Source organism: Denticeps clupeoides, chromosome 12 (genome assembly GCF_900700375.1).
Source record: "Denticeps clupeoides chromosome 12, fDenClu1.1, whole genome shotgun sequence".
Taxonomy (NCBI): domain Eukaryota; kingdom Metazoa; phylum Chordata; class Actinopteri; order Clupeiformes; family Denticipitidae; genus Denticeps; species Denticeps clupeoides.
Genome location: NC_041718.1, coordinates 1,895,056 through 1,920,888, shown reverse-complemented (window position 1 = coordinate 1,920,888; position 25,833 = coordinate 1,895,056). Strand labels below are relative to the sequence as shown.

At 41.5% G+C, this 25,833-nt stretch overlaps 1 protein-coding gene across 5 annotated transcripts in view; it reads left to right on the top strand.

The window, feature by feature from the left end:
• Nucleotides 1–25,833, top strand: part of atp2b4 (ATPase plasma membrane Ca2+ transporting 4) — a 76,541-nt gene that overhangs the window by 11,703 nt on the left and 39,005 nt on the right. For all 5 annotated transcript variants that reach the window (XM_028998636.1, XM_028998634.1, XM_028998639.1 and 2 more), the window contains exon 2: nt 20,299–20,761. In XM_028998636.1, the coding sequence (XP_028854469.1) occupies nt 20,566–20,761 (196 nt within the window). In that variant the 5' untranslated portion in view covers nt 20,299–20,565. The remainder of the gene's footprint in view (nt 1–20,298; nt 20,762–25,833) is intronic.

Here is a 25,833-nt window from a genome sequence, read left to right as displayed (position 1 = left end):
ACAAAATGCAGGGAATCGATTTGACTGATAAGTGTGTGTCTGTGTGTGCGTCGGTGCTGAATTCAGCCCGGTAAATGAAGGAGAGGCTACTATAGAAATTGGCGGGGGTCCGGACTGACATATCTCGAGCGGTGCTTCGGCTGCTAATCTCTCCATTTTCCCAGAAGACAAGCGGAACTGCTGTAGTGTTACAAATTAAATTGGAGTGAAGCATTTCATTGTTCCTGGAAAACCCAGTGGGCCCACGTGGCTCAGTGGGGACTTCATGCATGGCCGTGTCACGTTTGCTGCCATTTTCCCCTCACCAGTTCGCGAGCTTATGCAGAACCACAGCCGTTCTCTTGGAAATAAGTAACCTGTAGAAAACATGAAAATGATGAGCTGAAGTGTAGTAAGTGATCAAGTGATCAGGATTATTATTACAAAAATACCATAATACCAAATACCAAAAATACCGTTATGCATCACATGACAGGATCCAGTATGATATTGTTACCCCAACATTCAACACTTACTTTATATGCATTCCCAAATGAATAAATGAGACAATAAATGAGGGCGATACAAACTGATTGGTCTGATCACCTTTGAAGAACGCTGATTATTTCTGTCCTAATGGGGAGGGATGTGTATTGCTAGTCAATTTTGTGAGTTTCATAAATCACAGTTTACAGAAAGACATTAGATGTAGATATGTGTGTGTGTGTGTATATAAAATGGTACAGATAATAAGTGAACGTGCTGACGATGTTTTTATCATATGAATGACACGAAAAGTGAAGAATACAAACACCAGCGGGCAAGGAATGACGGCACCAACAAAGTGTCGTATCATACAACAAAAACTGATTTAAGGAAAGTAGGACATACTCTTCAAATTCAGCCTTCTGTAAACCAAACCCAAGAATTTCTGATAGATGAGATTGTTCAGAGTTGTATATTGTGTGTGTCAAATGAAGTCACACTAGTTGCCTAGTGGTTAACAAACTCGCCTATGAACCAGAAGACCCAGGTTAAAATCCCACCTACTACCATTGTGTGCCTGAGCAAGACACTTAACCCTAAATTGCTCCAGGGGGGGACTGTCCCTGTAACTACTGATTGTAAGTCGCTCTGGAGAAGGGCGTCTGATAAATGCTGTAAATGTAAATGTAAATGTAGATGTGTTTCATAATGGATAGGAAACAGTCATGTCAAAGAACTGTCTGCAATCGTGCAACAATTGATATGCTGCAGGACAATTTTTCATGAAGTCTTGGTAAACTTCGATACAGCAATACTGTTGATATTGATAAAGTGTTACCAAAGTGTCGTGGCATATTACCGTATAGATTTTTTAAAAACCCATTCGGCTGTTCACAGGTTCTGTTAATGTCAGATGGGAGAGGTCTCTTCCAACGTGATGATGACCCTCTCATTGGACATGGGTGTAAATCATATGATATGCCATGCAACGCAGCTGAACAGGGAAAACGAACGTTCAGCACCTTAATCAAAACCTTTCACTAAAATGTTGTCACCAATGGGAATCTGAGGCCCCGTTTCTCTAAAATGGGAAAACAGTGAACTTTTCCTCGTATTCGTGTGGACGCAAAAGCGTCTTTTTTGGTGAAAACGCTGACGTATCAGCCCAACCTGACCTATAACCCCGTCCTACACACAACAATTGCGGAGAACACATTCGTGCTTGTGCTGCAGCAGCTGCAGAACCTCATAAACCATCTAGAAGAAAAGTTCTGTGTGGTGCTAAGATTTAAACACCGCCGTGTTTAAATCTCCGCGGGGAGTTACAGCGCCACTTACAGGCGCTTGGGACGTCTCCGTGTGGACGACTACATTTCGGATAATGCTCCCATGTGGAATGTGGAGACCCGTTCTAGAGAAAAGCGTCCTCGTGTGGACGTGGCCAGAGTCTGTCGCTGGGACGCGTGTTAAAAATCTCCTGACCCCGGACCCGGCTGGCCCCCCGCCCGGGTAAACAGGAGGAGGCGTGAAGGCGCGCACTCTGCCCGTCCTAATCAAAGCGCCCCGGCCCGGCTGCCAAGTGGTCCTGCGCCTCATTACCGCTGCGGGTTAATTGAGAAGCACCTAATCGCACAGATGCTCTCGTAGCTTCAAAAAGAAGCGCCCTTCAAAGGCCCCGGCGCGGGACCCCGCCATTCAGAGCGCTTTGGAATATCAAGCAGCGGGTTGAGGGTACACCGCGGCTGTTTATCGCAGTGGCCCCCATCTTGAAGTCATTTGTAGCCTTGGTGTGCGGCCTGGCCCGATGGCTTCAGTTTTCGGTGTGTTCAGTGTGTTTGGTCACCAGCAGCCCAAGTGTAAAAACTTTTTGTTATGTTTTTTCGGGCACGTGGCAGCCGCCCGTTTGGTGGCATTTTGTTTCAGTTTTTGTCTGGTAGCTACATAAGGAGGTGGGCCTTGGGGCGATCGGAGAACATTTCAGGGCATTGTTCGCGGCGAAGACGAGAAGAACGAGCCCGCGGCCTCCGCTTTGTCTCTTTTGTGTCTCGCGTGCGCGCCGTACTCCCTTGTTTGGGCTGGCCTTCGCCCGTCTTCCGCGAGCGCACTCTCTCATTTAGCGGCTGACAGCATGGAATAATTTCTAAATGGAGCCTTGGCCCACACGCTCCATGGGAGTGGCTCAGAGTGACTGGACAGGCGGTTATTTTACTCGCGCGGGGAGGGGGCCTTGTTGCAGGTTCGAGCTCAGTTTTTCTCTCTTTTCGGCCCCTCTTGGACGTGACTGAGGCAAGTGTGTAGATTGGCACATGAGAACGGAATGCCAGGAATGCGGCTCGCACATGGTCCCGCCGAGCGAGACGGAAGCGTGCATTCGTACCAGGAAACGCGTACGCACAACGCTCGCCTCTTATTACAGCCTGCCCGCTTCCCTGCCACGGCACGATGGCGGCCTGAATAAAGAGCGTTTCAGCACGACTTTTAATTCCTTTTAGAGAATCAATAGAATGTTCTGGTTTTCACAGGAGTCACGCATATAACATCATGCATCACAGATTTTACTATGACGATCGATGTTTCGATGTGGTAGGGTGGTAGCGGCCTCGCCTATGAACCAGAAGACCCAGATTCAAATCCCACTTACTACCATTGTGTCCCTGAGCAAGACACTTAACCCTGAGTGTCTCCAGGGGGGGACTGTCCCTGTAACTACTGATTGTAAGTCGCTCTGGGTAAGGGCGTCTGATAAATGCCGTAAATGTAAATGTTGTTTTCAATTAAATTACAGAAGCTAAAACTTGTTCCCGCTAGAATAAAACAGTTGGCCAGATACTGTCTGGAAGAGTATGATTGGATTTAAAAATTAAATTTGCATTGGGTGTGTCCTCGATCGCTATCTTTCTCCCATATTTTAATTCATTAAGATTAAGCATTAAGCTTTTATGGATCCTGACTGACTCAAGGTTTGACTCTGCCCTGTAGACACAACTTGTATGAAATGAAGAACGTTTTTAAATAGTGGAAAGAAATGATCTTTTATCGCGGATAGAAAATTCACTTCGAGCCCGTAGAGATTTGATCTCAGACCTCTTATCCACAAGCAGAAGAATGAGACAATTGTTCTGAATTTGGAATTTAGTCGTCGATCATGGACGTTCTGTAGGCACACTGTGTCTGTATCCTGTGGCTGGAGGGGGTGGAGGAGGGCGCCGAACACCCCAACACCCAAACAAGCCTCCGCTGAACGTAACCAGGCGCCAACGGTAAGGGCCAATGAGGGGCGGCCTCCAGCCGGAGGGGGGGATCCGTGAGTCAGGCCTCATTAATGCGGGGATACACTTCCCAGGGATCCTGCCGTCGAGCTATTCATAGATCCAGTACGCTGTCTGGGCGGTGATGTCACGGGGACAGACAGGAGAGTGACGCCTCGGTTCGATGTCCTTTGGGTTTCTGATATCGCTCTCTCTCTCTCTCCGCGAGGCTGGGTAAATCTCAGCCAGATTCCCCACAGCCACACACTGTTACACAATCAGAAGCCCGGGTTTTTTTTTCCAAAACACGTTGCGTAAATAGATGGCGGCAGCGCCCTTTCATGTCCCGCCGTAGCGCTGTTTGTTGTTGGCTTTCTCGAAGTTTGTGTGGGGTGTAGATCTGTTCATTATGGTGCTAGAGGTGAACGAAGCTTTTCCCCATGAAAAAGACTCAAGTATGAAATTCATGTCATGGCTTGTACAGTTTGGAATATGCAGAACGAAAACTATTTGGAGTCATTTGTAGACACTTGCCAGTTATGGTTGTAAAACCGGACATGCTGGACCACATTGACAACCGGCTCACAATGACACAGTTGAGCCCATAATGACAATCAGATTATATTTTTGTTTGGGTCTTTTTCTCTCCCCAGATTTCTGTTTAACGAGAGAAGACTGAGCTGAAGTGTGTGTGTGTGTGTGTGTGTGTGTGTGTGTGTGTGTGTGTGTGTGTGTGTGTGTGTGTCAGAAGCATCCTGTAATAAGACTCTGGGAGGGAGACTTCCTCTGTCTGGTGGTAAACTGGTGAAGAATGTTGATGGCGGAGGCGTGGTTTGCAGGAGAACCGAACCGTCTGCATGCATATAGAAGCATATTTACTTATGCTAAACATCTACGGGTTCGGTTCACTCAGAGGCACAGAGGACTGGTGTTAATCACAGAACTAAACTCAAACTTGTATCCATAGAAAAAACTAGCATCTGTAAACTGTGACAAAAACTGTGCCAATGGCAACATAATTTGATCTTTCTATAAACAGTACACTGATGGCATTTATTAAAAACGGATAAAGCTAAATTAATTCTCCATTGCCATTACTCAGTGTTACTCTATGTACTTCTACAAAACTGACAGTGTTTGTCCAGATTCAGGAAAAATCATACTTTTTGTTTTCCCACACAGAAAGGTATTGTGATTCCATTATTAGCACATCATGCCCAGGAATCTAGACTCTTCTCCGTCTTGGCCCATCGGTGGTGGAATGAACTTCCCCTCGAGGTCAGAACAGCTCAGTCACTGAGTATTTTCAAACGGCAGCTCAAGACCTTCCTCTTTAGAGAAGATTTAGATTTGTAACCTTCTTATTGTCTGACTTATGCATAAAAAGTACAGCAGAGTGAATAAAAAGATTGTATTCATAGTTGAGGGTCCTAGTGAACCAGAACTGATCACTTAATCGATGGTAACATGGAAGGAAGTCGCTCTGGATAAGGGCGTCTGCCAAATGCCTTAAATGTAAATGTAAACCATGCAGCGTTATATTTGATAGAGAGGGCTGGCAGATATTTACATATATATACACACACAGATTTTATTTATTTATTTATTTATTTTTTACTTATAATCTCACAAAGAAAGTGCACATGCAGGAGTGCTCTCATTTTAAACTGTGCCTCAGTCACACCAGCCCCTGATTAGTTTTGGGAAGATGATCACTATTATTGATTATATGTTTTGTTGATATTGGTATTTTCTTAAAAATATTGATTAAATCTAATCGATCTGTATTCTCTGGCTCACAGAATTGGAAACAAATGAATTCTGATACATCTTGCTAAATTCAGAGAACAATACATATTGGAAACCCATATATTGGACCATGTTTTGCTTTCAGCCATTTCTATGTTATTGATAATCAGATTTTTTGCCAGAATAACATATAATCAGATATCCAATATGAACCCTGGTGTTACATTACACTGATACGTTCATCCAGAATGAGTTACAATCACTCATAGGTATAAATCCTTGGGGGCAACCCTGTGTCATTTGTTCATAGGCATGTTTGTGAAGCATGAACACACACACACGAACACACATACATACATATATATTAGGGATGTGTATTGACAAGGATCTGACGATACATGGGTCACGATACGATTATACCACAATATATTGGGATATTGTACATATTACTGTGATTGGCCTGTCATGTTTTGCAGTTTCACTCTGCCTGAAATGCCAAGCAGTAATTCAAAGTACCCAGCCGCACAGCGCCATCTACAGGAGTGGAGGTTGTAGTTGCACGCTGACTCATTTCTGCAGACCTCAACACTACCACTCGACTAAATTTGTATATAAAAATATCAATATTTGATGTCCCTGTATCACCCTGAAAAATATCATGATATATTGCTGTATCGTTATTTTCTAACACCCGTAAAATATGTTTATTTTAGAGTTTATTCAACTTGTATCAGGGATCATTTGGTGTTGCATATGTAATCTAGCGGGTGGGTCTGATGAGATTTTAAATAGCACCACCCCTCCTTGATGGCCACACACCAGTTCCTTCCTGCCGTTTGTCTTGTGATTTCAGCGTCAGCGAGTGGAAAGATGTGGTGTGGTGTGGTGTGGCGCATTTTTCGCTTTGCTTTCCTTTGGTAACTGGAATGTTTCTCATAAGCATGTGACTGGTGGGGGCCGAATTTTTTTCTTTGTTCCTCCTTTCCTCTTTTCTCTTCTTTCGCCAGTCCCCTGCAATGTGTTGACATTGGGAGTTCGACCATGGAGGCACGGATCACTGGACCAATCCACACGCTCTGTTTTAGTGTTAAATGAACTGAAAGCCCTCTTGGATGATTGGTCCCTCACATTTACTACATTAGGACCTGTTGTCCGATGCCCAGATATCCGCCAAGTAATTAACAAATGGGGTTTATTTTTAAAGCCCAAGCCCTGCTTTGTTGGAACATCAAGTGTGTCATAAGCTATTTTGTAATACGACTTCACTAAAACAATTATAATATTCTACCCTGTTTTAAATCGACCCATTTTCATGATCTGTGCGGCACCACCGTGCACACCGTGGCCTTTTTTCCTGAACAGCAATTAGAGCAGAAGACAATGAGTGTTTGGATAATTCATTTTTCCCCCCGTCCGTGGTAAATGCCGCTTTCATTTCCGGTCATTCATTTGCTGGGAATGGAAAATAACAAGTTGTCACCGCGTAAACTTAGAAAATGTGTGTTGCATTCTTTTGCTGCTTTCCTGACACGACCACGCACCAGCAATTAGGGCCTTCGTGTAGAAAACCGCTGTTTCTCCCTCCATCTACTGACATCCAAATCTGGGGAAATGCTACAGTACCTTGCTTTGCACTAAAGAATTGTGGTACTTATTTAGAGTAGAACTTGAGTGTTTTATTTCTATAAATATCATAGTTTTTAGTGACATGCATATAAATAAGCATAACATGAATAGTTAGATGAACCCTAACTCTCAGTTCCAAAGGATTATTATTGGAACTTTAATGGCGTTTAGTACCATATAACAAAGCGCTGCTAGAATAATATTATAATTTAATATAATAGAAAGGATCTTTAACTGGTACGTACGTTGCAGAAGGTTCTGTTGAACGTTGGAAAAAACACAGGATGGGGTGGAAAGAACAATGGCCACTCTGTCGACAATGAACAATAGCACCAAAGCGATGACTGAAATGGACAGAAACAAGTCAGTCCAGATCCAAGCGTTGTGCCCTGCATTTCAACACATCCAGCGCTGACAGAAGTCATCTGATGCCGTTTACTTCCCCCGCTTCTACGGTCAGAAAGTGCATAGAGACAGGGTGTCAGATGTGATCATCATGTGTGGGACGTCACCGTCCTTCTCACAGCTGATTTATTTCCAGCTGTTCTCCCATATCTGATGCATATTTCAAATCATCTCCATCTGAATGTAAATCTCTGTAATGATTCTACTGCTACCAGGGGGTCAGAACGGCCCTGCCTTGTCAATATTTGCTTGACAGGCTTGGAAACCCTAATTCCAAAAATGTCACATTAAGTCAGAACTCGGGCTAATTTATATTGGAATTAATGTGATTCCTCCACCCTGGCCTGAGTGCTCTGCCGGCCCATCCCAGAGGCATGTTCCCTGTCATCCGCTCCTGTTTGTCTCCGTCACCATGCGGCCGCTGCCGAGGCGCCGTTCTGTTTCTGTTGTGACTGTCACTAACCAAGGGAGCAGTCGATGTGCTCAGAATAATTACCGGGGATCCCAGCATCGACCCTTTCGCTTGCAAGTCCCAGGTGATGCCTGCAACCACGTCCATTCAAACACTGAATGTTTGAACTGATCTTGAGGTTTGCGCGTGTTTTCTAATGGGGAAGATGGTAACGTTTAGTGTGCCGTTGCTAGGTTCCCAATTTTTACAGTGTCCTAGTGATGGTGGCGATATCAACGGGCTCTGAAGAAGTATTTAATGTCGTTGGATATTTGTTCATTGGCCATGCTTTATATACCCTACTAGTCAAAGTTTGGACACACCTTTTGATTTAGGGATGAAACTGAAGACACAGGACTGTGAAATAATACATGTGTCTTATTAAATAATACATTAACATCACTGTTTTTTTTTAGCTGGAACTTGCTTGGTGCTTGTTTGCTAGTGTTAAATCAAAAGCATCTTCAGGTTGTACAGATCGCTGATTGGAGCTCTCATGCATGCTTATTCCTCAATATAGTGCTCAGTGTCCACAATGAATCATTGTCCTTATACTTTACTTTTATTCATGCTACGTCCATTTTTACGTTCAAAGAGATCATAAATTGCTCTTTTCATTTCTGACTAGGGAGATACTTTTGAGATTTGTGTACAATTGTAATGGGCTCGTCGCACAGGCGATTTGTGTTCAGTAGATTGACACCATGGTGCATCATTATTAATGGTGCATTTGTTGATTGGTGCATGTAATCTTTCTCTACTGTATTCTAATAGGAAGCAGCTGCTTTCTGGTTTCATGGGTGACACGCTAGTCGGACTCAATTAAGAGAGCCGAGCGAACAGTGCGCCGTCCCAGAATGCCGTTGGCAGAAGCGCATACTGCCTACTGATTACAACCCGGGCGCATTGCGTACTAATTTTTATTGGCAAGTCAGATTTGAATTGCGGACACCTGTGTTATAATAAACCCCGTCCCCAAGAATGTTGATCAATTATGCAGATGGGCGCGGTGTGCTTATTCTGAACAGGGTGCTGAATAATTCTGACCTAATGGTGGAATGGATGGAACAGAGCGCCTGAAACCATGCACAGCAATATCATCTATGCTACATAGGATGAGACAAGGGGCCTGAAATCAGACAGAGACATAGAACGAACCTTGAAATATTTTTTTATGAAAAATGTCATTAGAAATCAGTGGCGCATTGTCACAAAGTAACCGAAACACTCTGATCTTTGTGGGTTACCTGGCAGCAATATGAAGGGTGCCTTAAAGGGGGAGACGGATATTTCAGTCTGCCTTTTGATCTCTCTAATTGTTTTGCGGCTGGAGCGAAAGTGAAAATTTCATTGGCAAGTCAACATTTCATCACTATCTGCCTGGGGTTCATCTTTTGAAATCTTTTGATTACCGAACCTTATTATTCTACACATCTTTGTCTGGGGGAGAAGTGATTCGCCAGTCTGGTGGTGCGGGGCTGCACCAGGGATTGACTGTTCCTGGAGAATGCTGCTGTCAGTGGTTCTCAATCCCAGTCCACCACCCAATTCAGACCAGCTTTCAACACACACAAAACAGATCATCGGTGCTCTGATTACAAGGCCCAGTCATGTTGGACGCAGAACAAAAATGTGGACTGGCTGGGTTGGGAATTAAAGGGAATTAAAAAATACATTGCGAACTACTTTTTGTCATTTGTTTTTGTTACTAGAGCAAAATTGTTCTTCTCAAAAGTCATTGTTTAAAGCAAACAATTAACCCTTATACCACAGAGTTAATTTTAAGGGTCTTGCTGGACTAATTAGTTGAATTCTGCATATTGCAGAACTTTCCATTGGTGTCATCCAAAACGTTTTTCTGATGATATCAAAAACACATCATATTTGACCCTTGTAAACCTGTAAAATGAGAGCTAAAAAGAAGAGAGTATGTGTGATGGAAAAGTGACTACACATAGCACACTTCCTTAACCGCTAGGCCACCACTGCCCCACTGGTATGGAAATGATGCTTAACACGACATGCTTTTAGAGATCAATTAAAGTTACTACTTTGGTCACCTGGAATTTTGCCAATACCCATGCAGTGAAAATTTTGACCAAAATAATGAAAGGTATTAAAAAAAAAACATTCACTAATGATTGCCAGGACGTTCATGCATCAGCCCTGCCTGCAATCCAGACTATTCCTATTTAAATAATAATAGATGCAGTAAGGACAGAAGCCAAATCAAATTCAGAAGAAAGGACAAAATGCTCCTTCTTTAAGGATGACTCGACATTAAACATGCGAGAGAGGCACAGTTTCTGTGTGAGAAAGGTTGAATCATAGTTTGGCATGCGGGAGGTGTGGAGTAAGCATGCAAGAGGTTGAATACTGTAAGTGCACAAGAGACATTGTACAGCAGTTTTGAAGGGTGGAAGTAGGTTCAAATCTAAAAACATGATCTTAATGCAGGATCACTCACAGGTCCCTTTCCCACATTTCAACACTGCTCATACTGAGGCATAATCATTCGAGCAAAAAAATATTATTTGTTGAATAATTTCTCTTCACTGTTTTAAACTATAAACTGTATTTTTAGCATTATCATTCCAAAGTAATGTATCTGTACATTAAAATATATTCAGTTTGGCTGTATTCCCTAGCCATATGAACTTGATTCAGTTTCCTATGACTTGACTTTACAGTGACTTGATTTTCAGGACTTTTTGTGAATAGGGTCCCTTATGCCTTTATATCGTGGCATCTATGTATCATTAGAAATCTAGTGTCTAAAATACATTGCATCCAGGCTATTTAATTGTTATTGTTCTTAATTATTTAATATTATACTTTTAAATTTCCCACAATTAATCTGTGGACTGAATAATCATGAATTATTGAGTGTGCTATTGAATGATTGCACTATGAGATAACTGGTAATTAATAGCCACAATCAACACTTCTGGTCTGTACATGTTTTATAACCCAGGCCTCTGTAATCTTCCAAAAAAGGAATATTGTTCTTATTGTGGAAGGGCGCCCGTGACAGGCTGACTGGAATGTATTACAGACACTGGCTTTTTTTGTGTGTGTCTGGTGGCAGACTTTGACAGCAGGATGACAGGGTTTTGCTCCAGCAACCTCAAGGATAAATGTCAGCAATCCCTAATAAACCTCTCTTGCCCTCTGGTTTCACTGTGACAGACCAAACCTGCGCTTCATCCAGCAACAAGCAAACGTCGAACTTTTTTACATCCTTCCTGGGCCAGCCTTCATTCATTTAATCCATATCACTTATATTGCACTTATCCAAATTGAGTTACATTGCCACAAGTGCATACATATTTATGACATGTCCTCCCGACGGAATGCAAAGCCCACATATCACCGTTGTGAGCGCCGTGTTATACGAGCCCGACTACAGGTGACTATCCATTCGCCTGTTGCCGATTTTAATTGTGTTCTCTCTAACGCCGTCAACACTTAATTGGGAACGACAGTCATTGACCCTGCATTTACATGCCTATTTATCACCTTTTGTGAGTGCTGATGTGCATTGCCCCTGCCCAATCACATCATATGGGAGTCAAGAGAGGATTGTTGAACAGAATGCATGTAGAAAAGTACATTGTTTAATTGCTATAGCTAGACTAAACTGTGTATGGAAACATACAGTGCATCCGGAAAGTATACACAGCGCATCAATGTTAGTCCAAAATGGATAAAAAAAATTCTTCACACATAATGACAACGTGATTTAGTTTACTTGAGGTCTTGGCAATTTTATATGTATATAGAAAAAAGAGAAATTGCATTTACATAAGTATTCACAGCCTTTGGCACCTATGGCAGCAATTACAGCCTCAGTTCTTTTTTAATATGATGCCATAAGCTTGGCACACCTATCCTTGGCCAACTCTAGGAAGTGTCCTGGTGGTTTTGAACTTCTTCCACTAATGAATGATGGAGGACACTGTGCTCATTGGGACCTTCAAAGCTGCAGAAATGTTTCTGTAACCATCCCCAGATTTGTACCTACAGACAATTCCTTTGACTTTGTGCTTGGTTGGTCTACTGTGGGACCTCATATAGATGGTGTGTGTTTTTCTAAATCAGGTCCAATCAACTGTGTTTTCCACAGATGAATTCCAATTAAGCTGCAGAAACATCTCAAGGATGATCAGGGGAAAACAGGAGGCACCTGAGCTCAGTTTTGAGCTTCATGCAAAGGTTGTGAATACCTATATACATGTGCTTTCTCAGTTTTTTATTTTTATTGAATTTACCAAAAGCTCAAGTAAACTTTTTTTACATTTTCAATTTGGGGTGTTGTGTGTAGAATTCCGAGGGAAAAAAGAATTGAATCTATTTTAGTAGTAATAAGGCTGTAACATAACAAAATGTGGAAAAAGTGATGCGCTGTGACTACTATACATATGCACTGTACTTAAGTGTATGTTGTTAAATGCATACTATAGAAAACATCCGCGCTAAAACTATATTTTTATAATATATTTTTAAGATGCTGCATATTGCAGTATGACATGGTTACATTTTTTTTTCATCTGCTGCCCCTGCTTTAACAAAACTGACCCGATGGATATACTGTATAATGAGTACTGTATTTAGTATGACTGGTATATCAAGGCTTTTATTGCATAATACTTTTCAAGACACGCCATACAACTGTCTTTGCGTCACTTCGGCATTCCGACTGGCAGTGGGGAGCAGAAGTTCCTAGATCTACTCTTTACAAACGCGTCTGTCTACTCTGCATCTACTCTTCAGATCTGGAAACAGGTTTGATTGGTTAAGATTACACCCTGAAGGAATGTATTTGCATAGTGATGATGACCTTAGGCAAAGATTAACACAGTATTTACACAGAAAAGCCTCTCCAGTAAAATGGGTGGTGACAGCAAAACGAGGGAGAGCAACGTTCCGATTAAGAAAAAACATCCGACTTGTGCGGTGATCCACAAATCTAGATTTGTCAGTTAGCTGGGTTAATTTAAGCCTGATAACTGTTCCATCTGAATTAAGGTAAGGAATCTTCTTACTGGTTAATCAAAGGTATTACAATGGCTTAAGCTCAATATGAGTGCTTATGGAGCAGCGTAGGGTATGTGCCGCACCGCCTCACCTTCTTCCTCGTGTTTACAGTATTCCTTTCTTTGTGTATGTACTTATCTCCTTATTTGCCTTCTTACCCCTCCCCTTTTTCCACTGTGCTTCCCTTTTTCGTTCTCTTCCACCCGCCCCTCCCGCCTGCCTCGACGTGGTTGGCTCCTCCAGCGGGGGATTTCCTCTTCCATGCTGGTCACGTGACTGCAGTTAGGGTGTGGTCTTGTTACATTTCAGGCTTCTCTGCCAGTGTTGCCTGTGGCTGGGTGGAAGACAGACTCTGTTTGTCATGAAAATCACAGGCACACACAGAGAGAGAGAGAGAGAGAGAGAGACTTGTGTAAACCCTTTATGTGATTGAGGATTTTTTTTAATGCCCCAGTCTGTACTACAGTACAGTGAGTGTGTGTGTGGGGGGAAAATAGTTTCATTATGAATTCAGCCCCCTGAAGAAGCAGCTTTAGCGAGAGTCTAATCACATATTCCACATTTGCCGGGTTTCTACATGCAACAGAACGGAACCGAATCGTCGGCACAGAACCCTTTAACCTCAAACCACCAGCGGTCCGAGGCACTTGGGAGGAGAGGGGGCTTTTTTCTTCTGTCTGTAGGTGCGTTTTGCTGCAGTACGGGTCGTGCCGGAGCAGACGTGGTGGGGGGGCGGGGCCCTGCATTCCCCTGCTTTGGTATGCAAGGCAGGTGTGGCTGCAGAGACTGTGCACAAGCCATTCCCTCCAAAACACGCGCAGCCTTTCACTCCATTACACGCCGCCGCCCCTGAAATAAGCGTCTCCTCCCTCGCCTTCTAATCCTCCTCTCCCGCTCGCGCTCTTTCTCTCCCTCTCCCGTCCTCCATTCCGTGTCCAGCGTCTTTTTATTTTATTTTTTACTTTCTTGATTTGCTTCCTTACTGTGTTCGAACTGGAGGGGAAAAAAGCCACAGAGTCACGTTGATCCCCCACCCGTCCCTTTTCATCTCGGGGTTCTCCTCTTTACTGCTTGTTTTGTCATTTGTTTTCACATCTGACCGACACGCTTTTTCCGTTCCTGTTGAGGAGCGGAGGCGGTGGAAGTGGGGGCGGGGCGGGGTCGAGGCGCTGCGGCCTTGGATGTGGGGTGGCACAGACTGGCTATGTGTTATAAACTGGCTGTGGCCTTGCTATCGTTCAGTGGAACAGCATTTCTAGAACACACACACACACACACATACACACATGGTGATGCATTGCCTCCAGAGGGTCTTTTAAAAAAATCTAACTCGCCCTCCATTACTGGGCAACTGTTGCTTACCCATTAAAAATGAGAAGAGATGATCAGTCGTGTTCCCCTTTTTTCTTTCTTTGCTCTTTGTAACCCCCCCCCCCCCCCCCCCCCCCCCCCGCATTTATTTTTTTTCACTTCAGTGAAATATATTATACATACACACACACACACACACACACTCCCTATCCTTAGTCCACACAGTCCTGTTATGCACACACGCAGACATTAGTTGCTTGCTCTACCCAGGATCCCCTGTCCTCACCTGGCTGGAATTGTGTCTCTGGGGATAATTTAATAGCCGTCCCAATCCAGCGATTGACCATTAATTAAGGGGAGAGCATGTTAGGTTCTCCTCTGCGGTGAAGGGAAATGATCACTCCCCCATTCCATGGAAAAAGAGACGGGAAACTGCTGCTTGGAATAGAGTGATCAGAGCAGACATCTCGCAAAGTTTAGAAGCAGCTCCCTGAAACTGCGGCATGATCGTCAAACCTCTCCATTTTCAGTCACAGTCGCTCGAGAGGCTTGCAAAATTCAAATGTAAATGAAGAGCAGAGATTCATGGAAGGTCTTCAGAGTGGTCCAACTTCAAGGCGGGGCCCCGAAAAGGAAACAGATGGCTCCGTCCTTTACATCTGCCGCCTACAAACTAGAGGTCATACTCTTTAATCTGTGGCCTCAAAAGTCTCTCGCTCGTTCCCTCGTTCTAGTTCTTTGTTTTTTGTGGGTGTGTTTGCGCATTGCAGAATCCTTTTTGAGCAACACTGTCCCCCAGACAGCGCTTTGCACAATGCACTTGTGGACAGCACCAGGCTTAATCTTTGTCTGGAAATTCAGCCCTTAATACACAGATTAGCCCACAACATTATTGTGTTCATAAAATCATTCTGCACTGTGCACAAGAAGCAGGACAAACATGTTAGAAAATGGCAGATCAAACATCAGACAATTTAGTTAAAAATGCCACTCCTGTATGCAGTCTTCAAGAGCACATTTACGTTTACAGCCTTTTGTCGACGCCCTTATCCAGAGTGACTTACAATCAGTCGTTAGAGGGATAGTCCCCCCCCGGAGTAGTATCTTGCTCAGGGACACCTGAACCTGGGACTTTGTGCTCTTCGACCCTACAACACAACAGAATCTGTCCTCATCGGTTCCCTCCAATCAGTGATTTTACTACAATTAATAGAACTACATTAATGCCTTTTCATGCTTCAGCAATAAGAAAACCAATAAATAGGTTAAATAAATGTTTACGTTAAATAAGCTTATTCAGTGAAATTCAAGGAAGCAGATTCAAACCATATTTACTACCATTACTACGCTCTGAGTGTCACCAGGGGGACTGTCCACTATTTATCTCAAATCAAAAATAATGTTTTATTACATTATGTATGACCTTCTATGACCTGTATGTGAGTACACACCCTTCTAAATGAGTTAGATTATTAAAGAGAGCAATTGTAAATCTCTAATCATATCAGTATATAAGTCTTTTATGAATAGTGAGATTATATTTGTGAGATTGTATTTTATTTGTGGTAGGACAGAAAAGCAACTCTCGACAACTGATGCCTAAACCCTCAAATGCAAACTAAAGGTGACAGCAGCAAGAAAAACTGTGCACAACCTGTCTCAAAGTGAGCGCCCATCTGTCATGGGCCAGTCTGATAACAAATAGGGCTGGGTAGTAGAGGAAAGGTGTGAGCTTTGTGAGACAACCACAGAATGCAGCATATAGTTAGGACCAAAAACAATTACTTTATTACTATTATTTATAGTAGCATTTTCCCAATTGATTTCAGTCATTTTTACATGCATGACACAGAAGGACAGAACCCCATTTCAGAAATTCTACTATTATCAGAAATTCTACTAGTAACATTATAAAAGCAACATGTATCATCTTGCGTACTATTATCATGCTAGTAACATTGAAGACAAACAGTCATATTCAGAATTACTGCAGTTTCTGTGCCACACAAATTTTCACTGTGAGAGTCACAGTGAGCTTTGCTCATGAACCATATAGCAAAAATAAAAGTGAATGATTTTTTTTAGCAGAAGGTTTGTGTGTGCAGGTTTTGACCCTTTTCAGTTGCAATTGACTTTCACAGTTAATAGGTCTTCTTCAGCGAGAACTGCATTGATTACCTGTCGCTGCAGGTCATAGATAACCCTGCACAGCGCAAATGAGACAACCTTTTTTGTGTGTTTGGCTAAAACGGAGAGCGCAGGTCAGAATCACGTTGTTCTTTTATAAATCTGGTGTACTACGAGGTACTACATGGTACTGGTTCTCGGTTTTACACACGACAAAAGTAGTACGATTTACCAAGACAGCTACTGCTAATCACACCCTGCTCTAGTTGAGGGTGGACGAGGAGGGATGCCATCCCCCCCTGAACTAAAAACAGTCAAAAGCATCCCCCTTCTAAAACGAACATCCCTGTTCCATCTCTTGTGCTGTTTTATCAATGAATGCATACGTCCATCGAGTAAAGTACCGTTAAGTGTCAACAAATTTTTTTTTTTTTTAGTAAGTGGCATAGCAGGTGACTTGAAAGGCCGGCCCGTGGCATAGGCAATATAGGAAAATCCCCTCACGAACAAAATAAAGGTTTCTTAAAACTAGTTTGTATTAATGTGTCTTAATATAAAAAAGACAAGACTACATGAATTTACCTTCGTAGCAAAGCCTATTAAGTATTAGTTCTAATAATAATAATGATACGTAACTTTCCTATAAGGCCACCGTTACGCACCTTCCCCCTCCACCACGGCACTACTTCCACCGCCTCCGTTCCTCAACAGGAACAGAAAAGGCGTGTCAGTCAGATTTGAAAACAAATGGCTAGGTATTGCCATAAAAAAGTATTGTAAAAAACGCTTAGTGGTAAACGGCTGTTTGTGCGCAAGCGCCGTAGAAACGTAATCTTATTGAGGAGCAATCAGTCTACTGTAGCAGAGACACTTTGACTGTAGCCATGAGAGTTGAGATAGTTGTGCAGCTCACACGCCGGTGTCTGGGTGAAAATTCAAACCCCGACTGCTTTTTCGAGTAAATCCGAGTATCTTACATGTAACTTCTACACAATCCATGTTGTGTTAGGATAGTGGAATATATTCATTATGTTTTTGCTTAAACCACAATATGAATGGCTCACTGTTGGTCAGCATAAAATATGTCTGATAAATGATAAAATTCACCATCCCCCTGTAGATTACCGCTAGTTAATGAAACACAAGGAATGTGAAAAATTTCTGTTTATGTGTGTTTAATGTGGAGAGATTACTATATTTTCAGTGTAAAGTGAGTAGAGTTGGTATAATTTTATATAATATTATATATATTATATTTCTTCCGAATTCCTCAAATCAAGAACTAGCTATTACATTGATCTTCATTTGCAGTTCGTAGGAGTTAGCGCTTGAACCTTGTGGAGAGTTGACGGGGACACTGACTCTGGAATGTTCCTTATTTTCCAGGATCTGTTTTGTGTGCTCTTCTCGCACCATGCATACTCCTTAATGATGTTTGCGTTGCACACAGCCTTTCATCTGCCGCTGCATTCATGTCTGGTCTCTGGTCTCTGTAGCTCGCACAAGTTTTAAGCCTTGCTTGTTTGAGAAAACGTGGGCAACTTAATTGCCCGGTCGCACAGCTTAGATTATTTTCAAAGAACAAATGATTTGATTTTTTTATTTTTTCCCCGCCTCCCTTTTTGATCATAAATTTGTGTCGCACATAAGGAATGTTGCAGTGAGCCTCCCACCTGCTCATATCGTTCACTGTGGGGGTTTGGAAATGGACACGTTTTGGTCATGCACCGTCTCATTACGTCCACACTGTTTGGTCTCCCCGACCACCCCGAGTGCGGCTTCCCATTAGAGAGTCGGTTGCTGAGGAGTGGTGGGTGGCCTCTCGCTTTCACAAGGCGAGCAGAATCCAGGTCAATTTACATGAACGATTCATTAACGATCAGTCGGTTTAGCAAGCGGGGACACGCAGCAGCAAGATGCGAGAGTGTGAAGCTTTGAAGACAAGGTTGTGCAAAACCTGCTGCAGAGTAAAGGACAGACTTGCACAACCCCAGTCCCCCAATGACATGGCAGGGCTACTGCATGCTGTATGTTGGACGAGAGCGCGCAGTAAGAGAAATTGCCACAAGGCGTGACCTCCAATTTGTGTTTCAAATTAGTGTTTAGGGAAGCCCAGAAGACCTACTGCTGTCCTGCATTTGCAGAAGTTCCTTGTCTCATATGCCAGCAGAAGATGACAGGATCGTTTCTTCACTGGTTAAGAACATTGCGTTCCATTTTTCTCCGCCGGTCTGATACTCTGAGAGGGACGTACGTAACATGTCTGTTATCTGTGTTCTGCAGCACTATGAAGCAAGTTGACGATAAGGTCTTTTCATGTATGTAAACTAGGGCTGGGCAAATACTTTCCCATATTGATTTTCCGATATACTTTCCTATGTCGAAGTTCCCAAACGTTTTCTGCACTACTTCATTTTTCTAGATAGGAACATCACTGCATCTAGATAGGAACATCACTGCATCCCCCAATAGTATCAGTATTGCTTGTCACAATACTGATACTATAGACCAGAGTTTGCGTCTGCTGATTGATCATTTACTGCGCAAGCACGACCTGACCCGACTTAAATGATAAAAAATTGATCCCAAACCTGACCCGAAATACTTCCAGACAGTGGTCCTGCTTCTTACGTTTTCTAGCAAGCTGGGACCTCCAGGTAGCCAGGAGAGGGGCTGCCGCTTCAAATTCCACTTTGCACACTACAGATGAAGTATCAACACCAGTGCTAATTGTTATCAAAATCAATACTAAATTTTAGTATCAATTAAAATTAGGTTTTTTGACAACCGTACCCCAAGCCCTGTTTCCACCAGCTTTTTGAATTTCAAACACTGTTCTAATACTAAAAGAAAATCACGGTTTCTGAATATTTTGCCTCTACAGTTTTGCTGTAAATAATTTCAATGAATAATTTCCAATGCCAATAAATTCACATAAAAAGATTTGAGCACCACAATTTTAAATAATATTATTCTACCTGCTCAAAATCAACTCAATGTATACCTCAAATGGATTAAAGGAATAGAATTAAAGTAGAATTGACACAGGCACTGGTGTTTGGACAAAAAACTGTTTATTGAAGTACAGGAAGAACAAAATAGGAATCTACTTTGGGGAAGGGGAAGTGGAAATGGGGATCGGAAAGGCTCACTCACAGGGGGACACTCTACACTCATACCACATCTGAAAAACACAAAAATACACATTTACCACATACATAAACACTGGGGGGCACTGTGAAGCATTTTTAAGTTCTCACGCCTATGCCACAACTATATGGGTGTGCACTTCAGGGAGCCAAATTACACAGTGAAGACACCAGTTATCCAAACTCAGACCAGGACTGGCATGGACCGCGCTGGCTCACGGCAGGGGTTCACAGGGCAGCTCACTGACCCCACACCGTACACACCACATCTCATCTCAAATTTACTCCGTCTCATCACATCTCATGCACGCACACTAATGGACAGATTGATAAGACCGGACCCGGAACATTGGGAAACCTGGTGTACGTAATCACAAGAATTTGAATTTGAAAGCATACATCAGTTGTGATGCCAAATATAAAAAAAGTAAATGGTGAAAATATTAGTCAGTCATTTCATTCGAGTATATATCATAGAGTATAATTTACTGCATTACAGTAATAATCATTTAAAAAATAATAATTTAATTCAGAACTTTCAAATCTAAACATCTTTCACTTTCCCTAAAATTCCTTCTGAAACAATCGTTCATTAATGAGGTCTCCTGTCACGTTTTCTTCTGACGAATAGTGGATATTGTGATGAAAATATGAGAATCTTTAATTAAATGAATGTGTGTGCTATGTGTCATTACTAATTACTCCCTCTCTGTCATTTCTCTCTCCACAGTCTTTTGGACCTGAAGAAAGCCTGCACTGAAGAAGTGCCCATTTGATCTGCTGCTTGGTGAAAGCATGTTCCACTGCGCCAACAGATCTCCCCGGAAACTCATATGCTGATGGTTTTCTCTTACATCCAGGAACACAAATAATCCCAGGGCTCCTTTCAGGCAATCCAGAAGAGGAAGAGACTGTGAAACTGAAATCCAACACTTCTGCCCTCATATTACTACTGTTCAGTCTTACGTTTCACAAGTGAAACAGTTAGCATTGCAAAATGGCTAATAACACTGCCGACCACCCATCGGGGAACTCAGTTGCTGAAGGCAACCATGATGGAGACTTTGGCTGCACGGTGATGGACCTTCGGGAGCTGATGGAGTTGCGGAGTGGAGAAGCAGTAACAAAGATCCAGAACACCTATGGGGATGTGCAAGGCATCTGCCGTAGGCTCAAAACATCTCCTGTTGAAGGTAAAAGGTCACATGCAATACGACAATCACATCCTGTCATTAGGGGCATGACATGCAAATGAAATTCACAAATGATGAGATATCTGCAGACAACAGTAAGCAACATTAAGCTAAAAGTGAAATATCTGAAAAGTACATAATTTTCTATGGAGCATTATGTGGATTCTTTTAGGTGAGGGATGTGTCTATGAATGTTTGTATTTTAATAGCCATTAATGTACATTATGTACAGTTTTTGTAGGTTAAAGTAGGGTGTTTGCATTTCTAAGGCTGAAAAAGCAATGTGAGGTATTAGTACTATCTCTATAATTAATATCTATTTCCAAGTAAACAAATTGTGTATGGGATTACAATATCCAAAACAGCCTTAAGAATCTAATATTAGTAACTACAGTAACAGTTATAGTAAAGTAAAGTGATATTCCTTACCAGAAGACATGATTTTTGCCTCTTGTCTACTAGTCATAATTGCTCTAATGAAGTGGATTAGTTTCACACTGTTAGGGGAAGGTAATATAACAAGTATCGCTATTAATTACTTCCAGTCCAGCCCAGTTAATAAAGTAATATTAATACTTTTTAATAGATTATTCAGTAAAAAGTCACTTTATTACTTTTATTGAGTAACTTGCCAAACACTGGTAACAAGCCCTTTAAAAGTTTGCTAACTTAAAAATAAAGTTCTAAAATCTTTTGGTCCTCCTTTAGATTTTATGTTTACTACACATACGGCAATATTTGCTTGCATCAGACCAGAAATTAAATAGGCTAAATATATTCAAGGATTCGGTGCTATAAAACGGATGATTGGCTGTTGATTTGGCATTACAGAATCTGAATTTGAAAATCTTGTCTACTTGTAGTGTATTTTATGGACGTGCACGTAATTGGGTGGTAATGCTAAGTGACAGGTTGAAAGGATTAAATTGTTTCAATGTACCAAAGACCATCTGCAGTTTGTTTGCATGAAGTTTCACAGTTTCTGGCAATAGATGACATTTCTGGCCTCATTTGTTGCAGAATTTGAATCACTTTGATTCAGCCACCGCTTTGCAGAGAATGAACGCCATTACTTACCAATTTCATTAACAAGAGTGTAATGGGTTTTTTTCCATGAAACATGAGGAAAATGCATTGCTCAGTACCAACAGATTTTAATATGGTTTAAAAACAAGGGTTTAAATTTTTTTACAAATTTTTAGTCACATAGACATTAATGCAATCCTCCAGGTTCACACAAGACATGGGCAATAGTTTCATCATTTGATTCAGAATTATATTATAATCAACTTTTAATGTGAATTACCCTTTATGTGAAAGGAGGCACAAACCATTTCCACTGCTGCCTTTTTCCTTCTTCTTCCTTGCTGTCTGACATTTACTCACCATGGACAGAATTTTAAACAGATCTCACCTTTCTTTGTTTGTCTGTCTGGGGAAAAACTGTGGTTTAGTTGGACTGTAGTTAATGAATTGCAATAGAAATTTTAAAGGAGTGTAAAATGTATGCCCAATATGTCACTGCTTACAGAAATCCTGTTCTCTATGGATCTATACTTGAATCCACTTCTTCAGTTGTGTTTTGAAAGGCTGCCAGTGTTCAGTAATGGTGATTAAAGTGCCTCTCAGGCAACAACTCTTATTTCCTCCACCTACCAGCTTCACCAAGGGGAACATAGTGCTGCCTCCCTTACAGCTCTACGGGTGTGCTGTTGATGGCCAGGAGACCCTCATGTGATGAAGGTTATGTGAAAATCTCCCATTCAGGGCCACTTAAATTGCACTGCCAACACTAAACCGTGCTATACCATGCTGTGCTATGATTTGCTAATCTTTGCTATTAACTTGATTCATTATTGTAGGAACTGTAAAATTAGTAATACAAGAAAATGAATTTCGACAAAATTCCACAAAAATATGCTCACATGAAGAGGTCAATAATTAGCAAACTTGGAGAGAAAACACATTTAAGTTAGATGTATGATATGAATAGTGTGAAATAAGTTCTGAAACTTTGCATGCACTTTGTATTCTCAGTAAAATGATCTTCACAATATTTAATTTAACTGGGAAAAAAAACACTTTGATCACATAATATCTCAGAGCAGATATTATGCAAAACTGCTACAGAAAAAGGGGAAATTGCATATAGGTGTGGATACATATTTTATGTATTCCAAAACCTTTGATGATTTTGAGGCATTAGATTGAGAAGGAAGGTCGTTTTCAGGAACACGGCCAGTCCCTGTTCCATTGTTCATAATGGCAGTAAGAGCCAGAGGGAAGGCTTTGGAGCCATGACTGCAGAGGATGAATAATGGATGGGTGTTACTGGCCGCTTTGTACATGCCCCTCAGGTTATAATGTTAGACTTTTTAATCGCACTGTTAGACAGTTCAAGTGAACATGCAGGTGGAGAAAAGGAAATGTCTGACAGACCTAAGTTTCTCGGACCTATTGTAATTTTAGTGTCCCCAACAGCAGTTTTCCACTGCTTGATGGAGCAAAGTTTAACTCCAAGTTTCTCTTACCAGGATTAACAGTGTATCAATGAATAAAAGTCTTTAGAACCGATATCAAATGATTCTGGGGTCAAATGTTCTTCTTAAATATTCAGCATATGTGAACATATTTTACATTTAGCTATCCAAGAAAGGGTTAACTGTACGGCTGATACGAATCATGGGACCATCCATCAGTTGTCATCATTACCAGATTTAGTCTGAAGGCTGCTTCCATGGAAATGTATTTTGATCGTGGGTAGGCTGGTGTCCTGCTGCTGATTTTCCTTCTAACCAAACTTAACTCCACCTTATTCACTAATTAGGCACCCTGCCTTGATATAAGTCGTTGGCTAATTTATGTTAGCTAATTGAAGATATTACTGACATAATGCTGGCAGGACCTCCGCATTCTAGGACTGTGGAAATGTGTTCCTCACGTTCCATAAACACCTCTTTCCATTTTTTAAAATCAGTTGACATGTTGTACACCCCTACAACACACAATAAATGACACATTTTTAAAGAAGGAAGCATAATTATTCGCATGAGTTGTTGTAGCCATTTGCTTTTTCTGAGAAAATGTGGGGTTCTTAATGAGTTTAACCTCAGATCCTTCAGATAACTCAAATCAACAAAACAATCATAACCAGTATTAATGTTCTTAGAAATGTCTTTTCATTTGGTTGATGCCTCATACTTTATATTCTAAAATTCATAAGCGTTTATTTATTCATTTTAAATCCAGTAGCCTTGAATTCGAACTTTTCAGGAAGATATTTTGGAGAGTCTGTTTTAAACACATTTGAGAGTATTTTGAAATATTTTCCCTTAAGATTCAATAAAATTCTGATTCTAATCATTTTTTCCACAAAATCTAATATTTAACTTTAATTAATACTGCATCCCTTTCTTTGTCAGTTATTACAGTAATAATAATATGTTTACTAAAAATTATATTTATATACTTTATTGACAGACAGAAGAATCTATATGACAAAGGAAGGTAAAATAGTAAGAGGTGGTAGCAAATCCTGCCGTGTGCACAGCAGGTGGAGTGGGAGCTCAATCATGGTGAAAGCCATGGATTAGTTCCACCCCTGATTGTGTCATTTGTAAATGAAACATTGATAAAGGAGTGTAAAAATCTGTGTTATGGCTGCTTTGGTGGTTTTGGTCAAGAATGGTGCATTGTGTCAGTGCAGAGTGATATGCCAGTCAGAACCTGGCTTTAATTTATTAAGGTTAGGGTTAGAGGTTAATGGTAACCCTGACCCTAACCCTGGTACCATATATACACGAGGCAATATTTTGTGATGAATTAGTAAATATCGTCTGACATGAATTATTGTTTTGCATTTAAATCGGTCTTGTTGGTCCCCTAATACTGTATCTGACGCTTCTTTCCGAAATTCAGCCTTGGCGTAGAATTACAGCCACTTTGATCCAGATTTCCCCAGGATGCGCTATTTTGGTGTCTGTAGCTTTAAATTCTAATGAGGAGGAGAGCGGCCTATAGAAGCTGTGGGGCCATTCGTGGAAATGACGTCATCAACACCATTCACCAACCACGGTGTTTGGCACAGACATGAAGTCGTGTCCCCGAAAAGAATGAACCCATTGGCATGACAGCACTAAAAAAATACATATGTTCCCATTTTTACATCTAATCATGAGCACCTGCAATGCTTCGCATATTTGGAAGCCATGACGGTCAGTGGAGTTACTTTATTAGGGGAGGGGAATTCTCTGGGCAGACAATCACTTCACTTTCACCTCACTTTCATAAGGGGCTCAATTCCAGAACTGACCATCTGAGCTGCCGCTCTCTGATCAGCGAAGCAGAATGACCAAAGCACGCTTTACACCTATCGCCATTTCTAGCCACTGCAGGACCATAGACAGGAGCAGTGAAATGTGGTCCTAACCACACATGATATTAACTGTGTGTTTGTGTCAAAATATACTTTGTAATTTACAAGACATACTGTCAGTGCTTATCTGGAATGACATGCTGACAAAGGTCTAATAGCAACCAGACAGAAACAGGAGTCTGGCTGCATACCAGGTTGCTCGAGTGCTTTATGATGCCCATGTGTTTAGGGACAGCAAGACCGCTGTGTCGCCTCTGAAGCGCAAGCAAGAGAACAGAGCCAATGAGCACGTTGGGGAAGGTCACACCTCCTGCACATGGGTGTGTCCAGTTTAAGGTGGAATTGTGGTCCGTCTGTTCTCTGGTGCTACATATCTTACTGAAATCCTTTAATTTTTGGAAATGAAGACTGCTTCATTGAACCAAACCTTTGATAACCTAATGTGTGTTACCACTGTTGGGAATGAAAAATTACAATATTTAGAATGTAACCATATTGTAACTAGTTCAATTACATTTCAATTACATTTTAATTACATCAAATACATGCAGTAGCATTTGATTGCTTTTTGATTGACTTTACTAAATTATGAATTAATATTTTCTTAATTGTTAACCATGTTGGTAGTATTCATGGTAGTACTAAATATTAACTACTGCTAACAATAAGCTATATTTACTGTCAAAACACACATGGC